Source organism: Corapipo altera, unplaced genomic scaffold (assembly GCF_003945725.1).
Source record: "Corapipo altera isolate COAL_440 unplaced genomic scaffold, ASM394572v1 67, whole genome shotgun sequence".
In the NCBI taxonomy this organism is placed as follows: Eukaryota; Metazoa; Chordata; class Aves; order Passeriformes; family Pipridae; genus Corapipo; species Corapipo altera.
Window position 1 is genome coordinate 7,532,268 of NW_020884906.1, and position 13,765 is coordinate 7,546,032.

Consider the following 13,765-nt stretch of genomic DNA (forward strand, 5'->3'; position numbering starts at 1 on the left):
GGACCCTCCATCCCTCCCCAGGACGTGCCGGCAGCGCGGTTGTCCCAGCTGGAATCAGTCAATGCCAGGAGGAGGCAGCGCTGGCGGGTCAGTCTTTATTACTAAATAAATAGTCATATAAATCCTGTGCAAAAAACTGTGGCAAAACCATTGGCCTTGGTGGGCGGTGGGGGCTGTGCTTCCCACACCCAGCCTGCGTCCAAGGCTCCCGGCATGGCACAGCCAATGGTGCCGGCATGGTGAAGGGAAGCGGTGGCTCTGGAGCTCATCGGTGAGAGCCGAGACCTCCAGCATGGCCAGGGAAGGGCCAGGACCCCCCATCCAGGCTGGACACCCACTGGGACAGCAGCTGCTTGAGGGACGGAGGCTGCACGAATCCCTGAGGAGCAGACAAGCACCATCCAGCCCAGTCGCAATTCCGGAACTGCTCCGGGGGCCCGGGCAGAGTCCATGAGCTCCCAGCACCACTGTGCTAGAGCAGGGAGCTCGGGGTCTGGCCGTGCCGCCGCTCCCGCGGCTCCGCCGTGCCCATGGTCCCCAGCGGCACCACCACCTCCTCCGGCTGGCAACTCTTGTTGAGCTCCACCACGCGCGGCACCACGGTCGACCAGCGATCTGTGGGGAGGGTGGGAATTGGCAGAGCCAGGAGCCTGTGGCTGCTCCCTGGTCAGCCCCACGTCAGCCGCCCCCCAAATCTGCTCTCAGGGCTCATCACGTTCACCTCCCCACAGATCCTGAGGGATGTTCCCAGCCCATGACATGGCGCTCACCTCTCCGCAGCCGGCCCATGGTGTGGGAGAAGCCGTAGTACTGGTATGTGTCATTCTTGCCCGGATCCTCGCTGATGATGCCCAGATTCTGGTTCCAGTGGGACCAGTTCACCTCGTCCACCCTGCGGGGAAGGTCAGATCCGGAGGGGCTGCAGAGAGTGCCTGGGAGCCAGGGCAGCAGCTCTGGCATCCACCAGCAATTCCACCTGCCTCCAGATGAGAACAAAGGACCCTACAAAGGAGTGCATTGTACTGGCTCCCCAAAACACCCCTGGCCATGGTGGGGGAGGCTTGGCTACTCCCCAGCCCCCAAGGGCACCTGCTTTTACCTGAAGCACCAGCGGCGGTCTGGTGTCCCATCTGTGCCCTTCCCCACGGTGACCATCTCCCCTGAGCGGAAGGCTTTCCGCAGGAACACTGGGAAGGAGCGCTCAATGTCCAGGATGGTGGTGGCCCACTGCCAGGGACACCAGGGACTGCTTGAGGATGAAGGCATGGAGGTGCCTTGCCCATGGAGCTTGGGGTGCTGCAGTGTTGCAGCCCCCTGGGCACAGGCAGCCCCTGGACCCCCTGCCCAGTAGCCCCTGGGGTGGTACCTGCAGCTTCCAGATGTGCTTGCTCTCCTTGGAGACTTGGCCCACTGTCTCGCCCATGAGGGCGATGAGCATGTTGAGGAGGAGCACGAAGGTGAGGATGATGTAGGTGACGAGGAGGATGATGAAGACGCCGGGGTACTTGGCACTCTCAAGCATCTCCAGGTCACCCATGCCGATGGTGAGCTTGAAGAGGTCCAGTAGGAAGGTGCTGAAGGTCTGGCTGTCCCGGCAGGATGGGTAGGTGGGCACTGTGCAGTTGGACTTTTCACTGCAGGACTCGCTGCTGGGACACGGGTTCAGGAGGGACACCAGCGCTGGGGGGGGAGAAGGGACAGAAAAGGTGAGTCCACGGGGGCAGCATCAAGGACGGGGTCCACAGTGGGCCCCAACATGGCTCTGTGCCTGCTGAGACCGTCTCCACCATGGGAGGAGGCAAAGGCTGGGTCTGCAGGTGGGTGGGATGAAGCGGGGGGTCTGCAGCCCCCTGCCCAGCTGTGCTACAGGGTTTGTTCTTCCCCCTGGTCCCTGCTCCCAGTCAGGCTCTACCTGATGCGTAGCCGATCATGAAGAGTAAGTAGACCAGAAGGAAGCGGAACAGGTCTTTGAAGAGGATCTGCAAGTGATGGAGAGCAGGGTGAGGTGTGCTGGACTGTGGCACCATCATTGAACTGTGTTACCAGGAAGGTCAGGCTGGGAGCAGGGCAGTGCTGAGCCACAGGAACCCTACAGAAAGCCTGGAGGATCCTCTTTGGGCAGCACATCTATGGGAGGAGGAGCCCTGCTGAGGAAGGAGAAGACCCCTGACCCCACCAGACCTTCTGGATCATGATGCTGTAGGTCCCTGTCAGCTTGAGCCCACGGGTGAAGTACAGGGCGTTCATCCAGCCCAGGACCAGTGCGAAGACCATGACAGCCAGGTACGCCTCAATGCCACCCAGGTACAGCCCCGCCGTGACAATCACCAGCACCGAGTAGATGAAGCTGGAGGAGAGTCAGGGTCAGACCCTGCACCCAGAAGCCCTGGGGTGTGGCAGCTCATGGTGGTCCCAGGGGTTCCCTACATACTAGAGCAGCTGGAAGGAGCCATCTATGAAGAAGGAGTTCACACCTGGGCACTTCTTCATGAACAGGTCTTTGATCTGCAGGAGAGAGGGGTAGGTTGGAGGGGCCAGGGGGAGCGAGTCCTGTGTGGCAGGGTCCCTGTGTCCAGGGCCACCACAGCAGGGAGAGATGCCTCAGGACACAGGCCTGTCAGCCTTGGAGACTCCGAGGGCTCAGTGGCCTCAAGGAGGACCCCCTGCCTCACCACACTGACGTTTGTGCAGAAGAAGAGGATTCCAGTGAGGAGGGTGATGATCTCCCCGGCCAGGCGCAGGTAGTCGGCAGTGGTGGTGTATGGGTAGGGGGGCTATGGGGAGAGGGCAGAGCTGAGCTGCTGCCCCATCCCCAGCAGACCCCCCTGCCAGGCAATGCTGGCCCATGGGGCTGTGCCACGGCACCCTGGGACTCACAGGGCCTTCCATGGGGCGGTAGTAGGCAACGAGGGTGAAGATGATCATGGCACTGAGGTAGGAGACCACGCTGATGTAGAAGGAGACAGCCCCAAACTTGCGCCACTTGTCACGCAGCAGCTCATTGATGGGCTCCACAGCCAACATCTCGTGGCGGTTCTGGTGGGAAGTGGGTGCTGTCAGAGGGTATCTGCTCCTCCAGTGTCTCCCAGACCCCTCTTAGTCCCCCCAGCCCCTGCACACCTCAATCTTGCTGTTGTAGACAAGGATCTCCAGCACAGACACCTCTTCTCCACAGGTGTCCAGCGAGGAGAGGTCATAGAGGGAGGAGTAGACGGGGCCATATGCCCAGTCCTTGAACTTTCGTGAGAGGTGCCGGGCGTCCTCGTCCGTGATCTCCCGCCGGATGATGTGCTGGAAGATCTGCCAGAGGGAGAGGACTGCTCGCCCACAGACCTGGTCCTGACCTGCTTGGGGTACCCTGCTTTCCTCCCACCCCATCCCAGGCACATCACCCAATCCACCCCTTGCACCGTGGTGGGCCCAGGGTGCTCCCAGGGTGCTCCTGGGGGGCTCCCAAGGTGCTGCAGGGGTGCAGGGACACTGCCACAGTGGGAAGTTCCCCAGGTTGCTGCAGCTTTTGTATTCTTAATGACCCCCCTGCCCACCCCATCAGAGGCTGAGGGCAGGTCAGGGGAGAGGATGGACTGTGCCGAGGGCCTGGGGTTAATTAAGGAAGGGCTGGAATGCAGTGGGGCATTAATTAGCTGTGTTAATAGGCTGCACGTCCAGGTTTCCACCAGCATCTGCAAAGAAGCTGTGCTGCCAGCAGGGACATGTCCCAAGTGCAACAGGGCTCAGTCTGTGCCTCAGGGATGGCAAGAGATGTCTCCCCACGTTGGGGGTCACCGTACCCCGATCTTGCCGGTCTTGGCCGCCATCATGAGCGGGGACAGGCCGTCGTTGTTGAGCAGCGCCTCCAGATTGGTGTCGGGGAAGAGCTTGGCGCACTTGACGAGGAGCAGGTCGTACATCTTGGTGACGAACTTGGTGTTCTCGCGGGTGTTGTCGGCGATGGCCACCAGGGCGTGCAGCACCGTGTTGCCGCGGGAGTCCTGGCGCCGCAGGTCCGCCTGCTTGTGTCCGTTCTCCGTCAGGTAGTGCACGATGTGGGGCTGGTTGGTGCAGGCGGCCAGAGAGAGAGGCAGCTCACCTGCAGAGATATCGGGGCTCCCGTCAGCCCTGCTCCGCTGCGGGGGCATCCTGAGGCACAGCAATGACCCCTGGGCTCCCTCCCTGCTCACCGAAGTAGAAGTATCCGCCCTCATCCTTGGGCTGAAAGAAGCGGCCGCGAGCCTGGGCGTGGACGTCCGCTCCCTTCTCCACCAGCAGCTCCACGTAGTGCTTGCAGCGGCGCTCGATGGCGATGTGCAGGGCTGTCTGACCTGTGACACCAGTGACTCTCAGCTGCCACCTTGCCCCATGAGTTTCCCCAGGTCCCCAGCCTTACCAGGGTATCTGCCGCTCCAGTCCCAAATCCCCCTGGAGCCCCCCAGTCTCCCCAAGATCCCCACTGCCCCAGTCCCCAACCTCTCCAGCATCCTCCATTCTCCCCAGGGTCCCTGCTGTGCTGCTCCCCGAATCACCACAGTGTCCCCCATGCCCAGGCAGGGCCAGCAGTGGCCCCACGTTCCCCCACCTCGGTAATAGACGTCCCTGAAGGGCGAGTTGATGAACTCCCTCATGTTGCCCGTCTTCTCGGCGATGTCGAGGAGGAGGGGGATGGTGTCGTTCTTGCCCCCGCTCAGGTTGAGCAGCGCCTTGGGCAGGCAGGTCTTCCCCGTGGAGGGCTCTGCGATGGGAGAGTGCTGAGGAGGATTCGGGCCCAGCCCCCCTGGCCATGGGGGTGCCCAGTCCCACACCCCTGCACTCCCTGGCCAAATCCCTGGCTTCTTCCAGGAGCTGCACGTCACAGCTTCCCGTGTTCGGGCTGTGCATCACCATCCCCTCAGGAATACAGGGATCAGCAGTGGCACGGCACAGCCCCGGCACCACACCCTGTCCCAGGGCAGGGAACCCCCAGTCCTCACCTCGGAACTCCTCATCTGTGAGGCGCTTCTTGTGGGTGAGGAGGAAGGAAAGGAGCCCGTCCAGGCCGGCCGGGGACCCCCGGGAAACGATGTCGAAGAGAATGGGTCTGTTGAAGACTTTAAGGACGGGGGGCGGGTTGGGAGCCGGTCCCTTTGCCGGCGCCTGCTTCCTGCGGGAGAAACCCCAGCGCTGGGAACCGGAGCCGCTGCCTCGGCTTCCCACCAGTGCAATGAGCTTGAGGGTGCTCAGCCGCTGGGCACCGGAGACACACCGGGGACACCCCCTGGCTGGGGTCACCCACGGGGCCGGGACAGCCGGGACAGCAGTCCAGTGCTCCCAGCATCGCCCACGGGGGTGGTGGGCGCCTTGCCGGCTCCCACCGGTGCTGCAGCGCTTTGGGCCCTCAGCTGCGCCCCCAGCAGGAACGGGCCACGGGTTTGGTCACACTCCAGCACCACGGGCGAAGCTAAACCGGTCGGAGCAGTTGGCAGCAGCGGGATGGACTGGGGACAACCGGTCAGCTCCGGGCACCAAGAATGGGGGCAGGACGGACGGCGGCTGCCCCGGAGAGGGATCCCCAGGCTGAGGGCTCACGGGGCATCCCGGCCACCTCCACCCACCTCCACGGGAGGACCCCCCGCTGTCCCTGCTGGCTGCATCTCTGGGTGGGGACACTGGCGGGGGGCCACGGTGGCCGCCCCAGGTGCCCGGCACAGAGGGGTATTGTGCGTCCGGCTCCGGGCTGCCCCCCCCCCGCTCCGGTTTCCTGGCGCGGGCAGGGTGGAGGCCCTCCTGAAAAGCCCTTTCATGCCGGAGCCAGACGGCCGCACCGGCCAGGGGAGCGGCCGGGCGCACAGAGCCTCTTTCATGGCGCCGGTAAGGGGGAAGGGGGGCGCGCTCCCGCACTCCCGCGCTCCCGGCCCCGGTGGTGAGGCTGCAGACCCTCACCACGACATGGCACGGCATGGCACAGCCCAGCGCTGCCACTGGGACTCACTGGGAGCTGCTCCCTGTTCGTGGTATCCCTGCCCAAAGCACCCCGAAGTGCCACTTGAAGGGCTGTCCTCGTCCCCAGCTGCTGAGCATCCCCATACCCACCTGGGTGCCCCGACCCCAGCACCCCCCGCCGCACCGGGGGTCCCGTACTCACTCCGCGACCCTCCTGCGCCAGCGCTTGTTCTCGCTGGGGTGGTGGCGGTAGGTACCGTAGTCGAAGAGGGAGTCCATGGGGGCTTTCTTGGGCGCGGGGACCACGGGGGACTCGTAGATGGTGGCCTCCAGCAGCTCCATGGGCTTCGGGGCGCCTTTCCGAAAGGCCCCGTGGAATTTCATGCGGAGGTTTTGCTTTCCATCCCCAGCGCCGGGGGGTCCCCTCGCTGCCTCAGCGGGAGTCGGGGTGTCCTCGCTCTCGAACAAGTTGGCCAGCGAGGAGAGCGGGAAGGAGTCGTTCTGGAGGGAGCCGTCCTCCCCCGCGCCCTCCCCGCCATCGCCCACAACAACACGCGGGGGGTCCTCGGGGTCTGCCATGGTCCCCGAACCGCGGGACGGGCACGAGTGACCTGTCTGGGTGGCTGTGACCCCCGGCTCCTTCAAGAGAGTAGGAGACCTGGCAACGGAAAACCCAATGTCAGCCCCAAAAGACTCTCCCCATCCTCTCCCCGGGGCATGGAGCCCCGCGGCGGGACAGGTCCCACCCCCACCCTGGCAGCCGCTGGGGCCGGCGGGACTCCCTGTAACTCAGTGTCCCGGCTGATCCTCTCTGTCCCTGCTCTGCTCGGCACCCACCTACCCGGTTGCGGGGACCCCTCGCGTCTGTAGGGGCCCCTTCGGCTGCGGCGCTGCCGCGCTGGGCGAGGGCGAACCCGGCCCCGCTGCGGTCAGCCGGGGTGCAGCCCAGGACAGGGCACAGAGCAGACCCTGTGCACTCCGATCTGCCGCCCAAGGAAAGAAAACATTCCTTGGGATACTCCCCACGTCAAGGGAAGTATCCAGGGAAGCGCCCAGACGCAGCGGGAGCTGCCACCGCAGCAGGGCTGGGAACGGGGCCAGGGCTGCTCGCGATGCTCCACAGCTCCCGCAGCCCTGGGGGGCTCTGTGGGACCCGGCTCTGGGCACTGGGAGGGGACAGGCGCTGCACGGGGGGGCTGCAGCCCGCGGGAGGGCCGGGACAGCGGTTGGGAGAAGAAATTACGGGTTTAGTTTGCCCAGAGGGACGTGGGGCTGAAGGAGAGCTGCACTACCAGCGCGGCCAGCAAAGTTCTGCGCTGTGCCACCGGCACGGCCGTGTCCTGCCCGCACATCCCTGCCCGCACGGGACCCCAGCGCTCCCCCAGCCCCGCTTTTCACCAAAACCCACCGGCAAACCCCGGCAGCGTTAGGGCTCCACAAAGCTCCTGCCTCCGGCGAGCTCAGTTCTCCCCGCGGGTCCCGAGACAGAAAAAGTAGCGAGAAACGTGTCATTTAGTGCTGGGCTGCAGCTCTGTGCAACAACCCACAGGGATAGGCTGGGCCCTGCTAGGAGGGCAGCGCAGGCGGGGACGGGCTCGAATTCGGCAGCGGGTCCCACAGCCGCCCCGGCAGCCCCGCGGTGCTCCCGTGGGCACGGGGGATGAGGGTGGCAAATGGCCCCAAAATCCCGCAGCAACGGGGAGGGAGCTCAGACAGCGAGCCCTTCTTCCCACCGCCCTGGGGGACACTCAGCAGGGACAGTGCAGCCCTGGGGGACACCAAGTTGAGACGATACAGCCCTAGGGGGGGCCACGGGGTAAGCCACAGTCACACGGTTTCCCCTCTTTGCTGGCTTTCCTGCCATCCCCAACTCTGCGAGAAATTCCACAAGCACCTGTCAAAGTCCGCAGGTCTCACATTCCGACCCCACGCAAGCGGGGAGCCCTCGCATGGCCGGTTTGACCTTGGACATCGGAGAAGAGGGAATTGCCAAGCAACTGATCCTGCGGTCTGGGAATGGGGACGGAGCACCCGAGCCCTCCCAGCTGCGCTGCGACCCGGGAAAGCACAGCTTTGGGGAAAACCCACACACGGCCGGACTGTCACACCTGCTGTCACCGGCTGGGGCTGGAAGGTTGTGTGGGAAAAGAATGGCTCGGTGCCGGCACTGCCAGCCCAGGCACTGCCCTGGGCACGGCCGCTGCCAGGAAAGGTGCTGTCAGAGGGGTTTGATTTGGCCCGTTAGTTATTTGGGCTTGGAGTTTTCAGACTTCCTCACCTCATGGAATAACTGAGTCAATGTGCAGCTCTTGTATCCAACACAAACCCCACCTGTGCTCCCACCTCTCCCCAGCTCCCCACCAAGGTACCTCCCTGCCGGACCAGTATCCCCAGTGAATCCCCACTCCAGCCCACCACGGGGGCACGGACACTGTCGCCGACACCGGGATGTGAACGAACGCGCCCTGGGCGGGCGGCAGGGATGGTGTCCCATGACATTAAAGTGTCACTCAAACTGAAACCGGAAGGTCTCTGGTGGGAGTGAATCATTGAAACCACAGGGGGGTCATGCTGGAAACGCTTATCCGGAGTGATCCAGACACTTCCTAAAGTCATCCACACCACTGGGGCCGTGCTCACCTGGGTGAGAGCCGGGAGCTCGGCGCGGGCAGCACGGGGGGTTTGGAGCCAGTGGGAACCCCCTCCTCAAAGCTTCCCCTGGGAACGCACCCGGCACCCCACCCTCAGAGCGTGAGTCCCCAAATTATCTGGACACATCAGGACTCCGCGGGGCCAGGGGGCCCTGCCCAGCTCAGCCCACGACCCCCGCCTCACCTGGCGGCTCCATCCTGCCCTGGTCTCCGTGACTGCCCCAGGGGTTGCATCCTGCCCTGTGTTCCTCCCCGGGAGGCTTCATCCTGCCCTGGCCCCCGTGTCCCGGCCCGTCCCACCCCCGGCCGTGCCCCCCCTCTGCCCGCTCCCCCCGGTCCGTACCGCGAAGGGTCCCGCGGAGGGTCCCGTCCGCTCCGGCGCCGCCGAGTCTCCGCGGGGCCGGTCCCCGCTCCCCGGCCCGGCCCCGGCTCCAGCGGCGGGGGCGGCACCGGGACCCGCCCGCGGGATCGGCCCCTGCCCGCCCTCCCCGCCCCTGCGGCACCGGGCACTGGCTCGGCCCGGAACGGTTCCCTGGGAACACCCGCTACAAAACAGCCTCCGGGAACAACCCCCCAGAACACTTTCCCTTAAATAAACTCCCCTGGAACAAACTCCCTGAAACAAGGAACAGCTCCAAAACATCCTGCCCAAAAACAGCTCCCTCAAGAACAGCCCCAAGTCACCCTCCCCAAAACACCCTTGCTGACACAGTCTGCCCAGAACAGCCCCTAAACACCCTTCCAAAGCAGTCCCCCCCAGGAACAGCTACCCCAAACACCCTCCTCAAACACCTTTTCCTAAAACAGCCCGTCCAGGAACAATCCCCCAAAACAGACCTGAAACATCCTCCCCAGAACAGCCTCCCAAACACCCTCCCTGAAACAACCCCCAAACTCTCCCACAAACAGCCCTTGCGAGGCACAGTCCCCCAAAAAACCCTTGAACCAAAACAGCTCCCTCCAGAACAGCCCCAAAACACCCTTTGCAAAACAGCTCCCTCCAGAACAGCCCCAAAACACCCTTTGCAAAACAGCCCCCCCCCGAAAAGCCCCAAAGCACTCTCCCAAAAAGAATTCCCCGGGGACAGCCCCAAATGAGCCTCCCAAGCCGTGGTACTGTCAGTTTTTATTAAGTGCTGCTCCTGCCCCGTGCGGGGGATCGGCAGCACAGAAGGTGAGGGGGCTCGTAAGGCACCGCGAACACCACCGGCACAGACCCGGCTGCCGCATCCCGGCGGAGGGACTCGGTCCCACGCCGGCGCCAGAGAAATCAGGGTCACCCGGGAAGTCATTGGCTCCTCTGCTCTGGGCATCATTCCGGATGATCCGGTGCCAATCGGCACAAGGTGCTGTCGGTGTGTGGCGGGATCCGGGCGCAGTCCCAGTGCCAGACAGGTCCAAGGTCTCATCAGCAGGACGCTGCCATCGCCACACTTCATTCCCTGCCCCACCGGAGACAGGAATCCGGGAGCTGGGACTAGAAACACTTGGTTTTCCTCTTGGGAAAATCCTACAGTGACATCCACAATTGTTTTATTGCCGTGTTCTTAATAGAAAATTAATGATTATTATTTTTTGGTTAGAAAACAGGTTATCCACTGCAGATCCAGACAGGAATTGAAGTCACAGGAGAGCCGGGAGCTGCCCCGGCTGCCTCAGTGATGAAGACACAGGTAACACCCATCACACCTTATTTAATCCATGCCAGTCCCGTGCCAGCTTTAGGCTTTGTAGCTCAGCTCGGCGTTCATCTTCGTGTACATCTCATAAATTGCATCCAGGATTGGGGTGACCCTCGTGAGAAATTGATGGATTTTTTCTATGCTTTCCTCCTCCTTTACTTCTCTACCCTTCTCCAAGGCCTTCAGTAGATCGGATTTGTAGGGAAGAGCGTAGACTGAGCCCTGTAAAACAGGGAGAAGGTGTTAGACTCCCACACACCCAACGGAGACCATGGGTTGGGTTGTGCCGCGGGGTCTCTGGACGCTCATCAGCACATGGGAACAACCTCAGGGATGGTATTTGGATGACTGGAGAGGGGGGAGCGCTCACCGTGAAGAGCTTCTGCAGCATCCAGCCATGGTATTTCTTCAGTGCGATCTCATAAGCCTTCATGGCGTTCACTCGGATGAGGTTGGGATGTTCCTCATCCCGCTCGCCATCGGAGATGCTCTGCAGCAACACCAGTATGAATTTCAGGCCCCTGGGGGAAGAGCAGAGATGTTGGGGTGAGGAAAAGGGGTGCTGCTTCCCAGCTTCCAGCCCTGCGTGTCCAAGTATCCCAAAAGTCCCACAGTCTCAGCAGTGTATTCCCCTTGTAGGGCTGGTGACTGTCCCTGTGGGTGCCTCCAGGGAAGAGAGAGAGAAGGGCAGGACTGAGCCCCCCAGGAAGGACAGGGACAGGATGGCCCCTGGTGACCTGTGTAGGATGGAACCCTGTGGGGTAGCACATGGGTACTGGAGGAGGATGGAGCCCCTGGGGGAGTCATGGGGATCAGGGCAGGATGGAGCCCCCAGGCGAGGCTGGGCCCAAGGGCTGAGCTGGGCAGGGCCAAGTGCAGCCCCATGGGGTCTCCTGGCACCGCAGGGTCCTGGCCTGTCCAGACAATCTGTGGGGTCATACTCTGAGGTTGAGTTTCCACGTGCATTCCCAGGGGAGCTTTGAGGAGGCAGTTCCCAACAGCTGTGTTCCCCAAAATGGCCAGACCCAGCCCAAGGGAGCAGCCCAGCCTACACAGCCTCCAGCCGGTGTTCACCAGCTCCCCACGTGCTGAGACAGCTCCCGATGCCGTGAGTCACCTTTTCAACCACATCAGCGCCAGTGTCGCGCCCGTCTTGGGCCAGGCTGAGCCGTGCAGCTCCTTCTCCACCTCCAGGATGTTCTGCAGCGTTTTGAACTTGGCAGGGTTGGAGTCATAAACAGCCCGGATTTTCTGAGGGCAGAGAAGGGGGTTGGCTCCCGGGAGCTGCCGGGCAGGGCAGCACCGGAGCGGGGAAACACGATGGCTGCTCACAGGGTTCTGGGCAGGAGCCCCGGGAATAAACACGACACCGAATGAGCCACTGCTGAGCCCAGAAGTCTCCGTGGGAAGAAGAGCCCTTTGAAACACCTCTAGGTCCTGTCTCTCCAATCCCACAGCATCCCTGCCCAGGGGTTCTCCCTAAGCCCTCCTGAGCCCCTTCCTACCTTGATATTTCCAGTCAGGTCTGCTTTGACCGGCGAGTAGACGATGGGAGTCCCCAGGCAATCTGTGAAAATGTGGAAGGAGGACGTTTACACACTGATGACACAGGAGACACACCAGGTCCCCTTAACCAACAGGTTTTACCTTAAGAACAGCCTGGGTGCTGAGACACGAGCCAGCGGGACTGGGACAGGATCTTTGGGTTGCTGGCCCTTTGGACAGCCCTGCCACCCACTGCGGCCAAAGCAGCGACCTCCAACCCCCCCCGGCTCCGGGACACAGCCCTGGCAGAACGTCCTGGAACAGCCTGACAGGCTCCGGACACTGCCCGTCCCCAGCCCGGCAGCCCCATGTCCTGCCCTTCCGGGGCTGCCACGGAGCCGCCACACAATAGCCGACATTGTGGAGGGCAGCGGACACGCCGGGACACGAGGGTGGCCGCGCCGACACCCACTCAGGTCCGGACACGGGTGGGATCCATGGCTGGCATGGGAGAGCCCCTGCCCCGGGCGGTGCCTCTGGATGGGGTGTTCCAGGACGCTCCTCAACGGCGCTGCTCGGCGGGTTTGACGGGACTGTGATGCAACCTCGGCCCAGGCACAGCAGCCAAGTCCGGGGTGAGCCCCTCGGGGGGGCTGTGAATCAGGTAAGGGAATCACGACCCAGGATTGTGCAGGGGGCACCGCGGAGCAGCTGAGCTCGCAGCAGGCCTATCCCAGCCCGTACCTCCCACCCCCGGCCAGCCCGGTCTCACCGAAGAACGGCGGCAGGTGCGCCACGGCCTCCAGGAAGGGCAAGGTCTCAATCTGCTTGTCAGCCGGCAGGGGCTTGAACTCATGTTCCAGCAGAAGCGCCATGACCCACCCCCTCCGCTTCCCCCTCACCGCTCCCCGGCTGAGGGGGGTCTGGAGCTAACGGGGGCCGACCCGGCAGCGCGCCCACACCACGCTCCGCCCCCCTCTGCTGCGGCCAATGGCCGTGCACTGCCCATACGAGCGGTGCCCGGCCATTGGCCGCAGCGAAGGGGGGCGGGACCTGCGGCGCGGCGAGGAGGCCACGCCCCTAGAGCCCCCTCAGAGTCCCTTCAGCCGTGGGGAGAGGGGGAACACACGACCCCGCTCTGCCCTGCCTGCACTCCGTGTGCCAGGCGGGCCGCCCTGAATTATTTACGGGAGATGAATATTTCATAGGGAGCAGATGGAAAACAAACCTCGACGCGCGGGGGTGGTTAAACACCTCAGTGGAGGGGGTTGGGTGGGAAAATGACACCGAGCGGGGGACACGGAGAGGTGAAGGAGGGAGGCGTGGGAGCGCAGGGAGGTGCAGCCCGTCCGGAGCGCCGGGAGGCGATTTGCTGGCGACAGAGCCCCAAACGCGGTGTTTTTACCGGTTATTCTGGAAAAACAGGTCGTGGGACGATAGCGATCGGCAGTTCGAAGGGAGGGTGCGGATACAAGGCGGGTGCGGGGAGCTGCGGGTCACCGGCGGTGGCACCTGCGGGGCCTGCCGGCTGCTACCACCGCTGTCCCCGATACTACACAACCCCCGTGGTGCCTGGAACCCACCCCGGGGTGCCCGGAGCTCATCCCGTGCTGCACTGACCCCTTCTCGGGATGCCCGGAGTCCACCCCACGGTGCCCAGCCCGTCCCAGGGTGCCCACAGCCCCACCCGGGGTGCCTGGAGCCCGTCCCGCGGTGCCCAGCCTGTCCCGGGTCACCCAGCCCGGTCGGGCGACGCGCTGGTGCCAAGGCGGGCAGAGACAGAAACCTTTAACCCCTGGAATATTTACAGCGCCATAAACCCCGCCGGTCCGGGCGCTCCAACCCGGCGCAGTGGCATCTCCCCGGGCTCGGCTCAGGGGCCGCTTCTGCGCGTCCTGCGAGCGCTCGGGGCGCGGCGGCACCGCCGGGTCGGGTCACCGGGAGCACCCCCTCATGTCCCCGTCCTTCCACCCTCGCCTCTCTCCGTCCCCGCCTCTCTCCATCCCGAGTCCCTCCCTCCGTCCCCGCCTC

At 63.7% G+C, this 13,765-nt stretch overlaps 2 protein-coding genes across 4 annotated transcripts; both read right to left on the minus strand.

Annotated features, from left to right (window-relative positions):
• Window positions 1-88: 88 nt before the first annotated feature.
• On the minus strand, window positions 89-8,969 carry TRPV4 (transient receptor potential cation channel subfamily V member 4). 3 transcript variants are annotated; one of them, XM_027652157.1, is made up of 16 exons: window positions 8,911-8,969; window positions 6,119-6,574; window positions 4,968-5,137; window positions 4,577-4,729; window positions 4,182-4,322; window positions 3,792-4,090; window positions 3,121-3,300; window positions 2,878-3,036; window positions 2,682-2,774; window positions 2,432-2,505; window positions 2,182-2,347; window positions 1,913-1,979; window positions 1,367-1,680; window positions 1,100-1,227; window positions 771-892; window positions 89-615 (listed from the first exon to the last, which is right to left on the minus strand). In XM_027652157.1, exons 2-16 carry the CDS (start codon window positions 6,493-6,495, stop codon window positions 473-475), a joined length of 2,586 nt encoding a protein of 861 aa, XP_027507958.1. In that variant the 5' UTR covers window positions 6,496-6,574; window positions 8,911-8,969; the 3' UTR covers window positions 89-472. The 3 variants fall into 3 exon arrangements, with proteins under 3 accessions (XP_027507958.1, XP_027507960.1, XP_027507959.1); XM_027652159.1 differs by having other exon boundaries at window positions 6,119-6,555; window positions 8,911-8,958; XM_027652158.1 differs by lacking the exon at window positions 8,911-8,969 and adding an exon at window positions 7,325-7,374.
• Window positions 8,970-9,681: 712 nt separating this feature from the next.
• On the minus strand, window positions 9,682-12,703 carry GLTP (glycolipid transfer protein). The gene is made up of 5 exons (XM_027652393.1): window positions 12,507-12,703; window positions 11,755-11,816; window positions 11,367-11,500; window positions 10,620-10,770; window positions 9,682-10,471 (listed from the first exon to the last, which is right to left on the minus strand). Exons 1-5 carry the CDS (start codon window positions 12,607-12,609, stop codon window positions 10,289-10,291), a joined length of 633 nt encoding a protein of 210 aa, XP_027508194.1. The 5' UTR covers window positions 12,610-12,703; the 3' UTR covers window positions 9,682-10,288.
• Window positions 12,704-13,765: the final 1,062 nt, after the last annotated feature.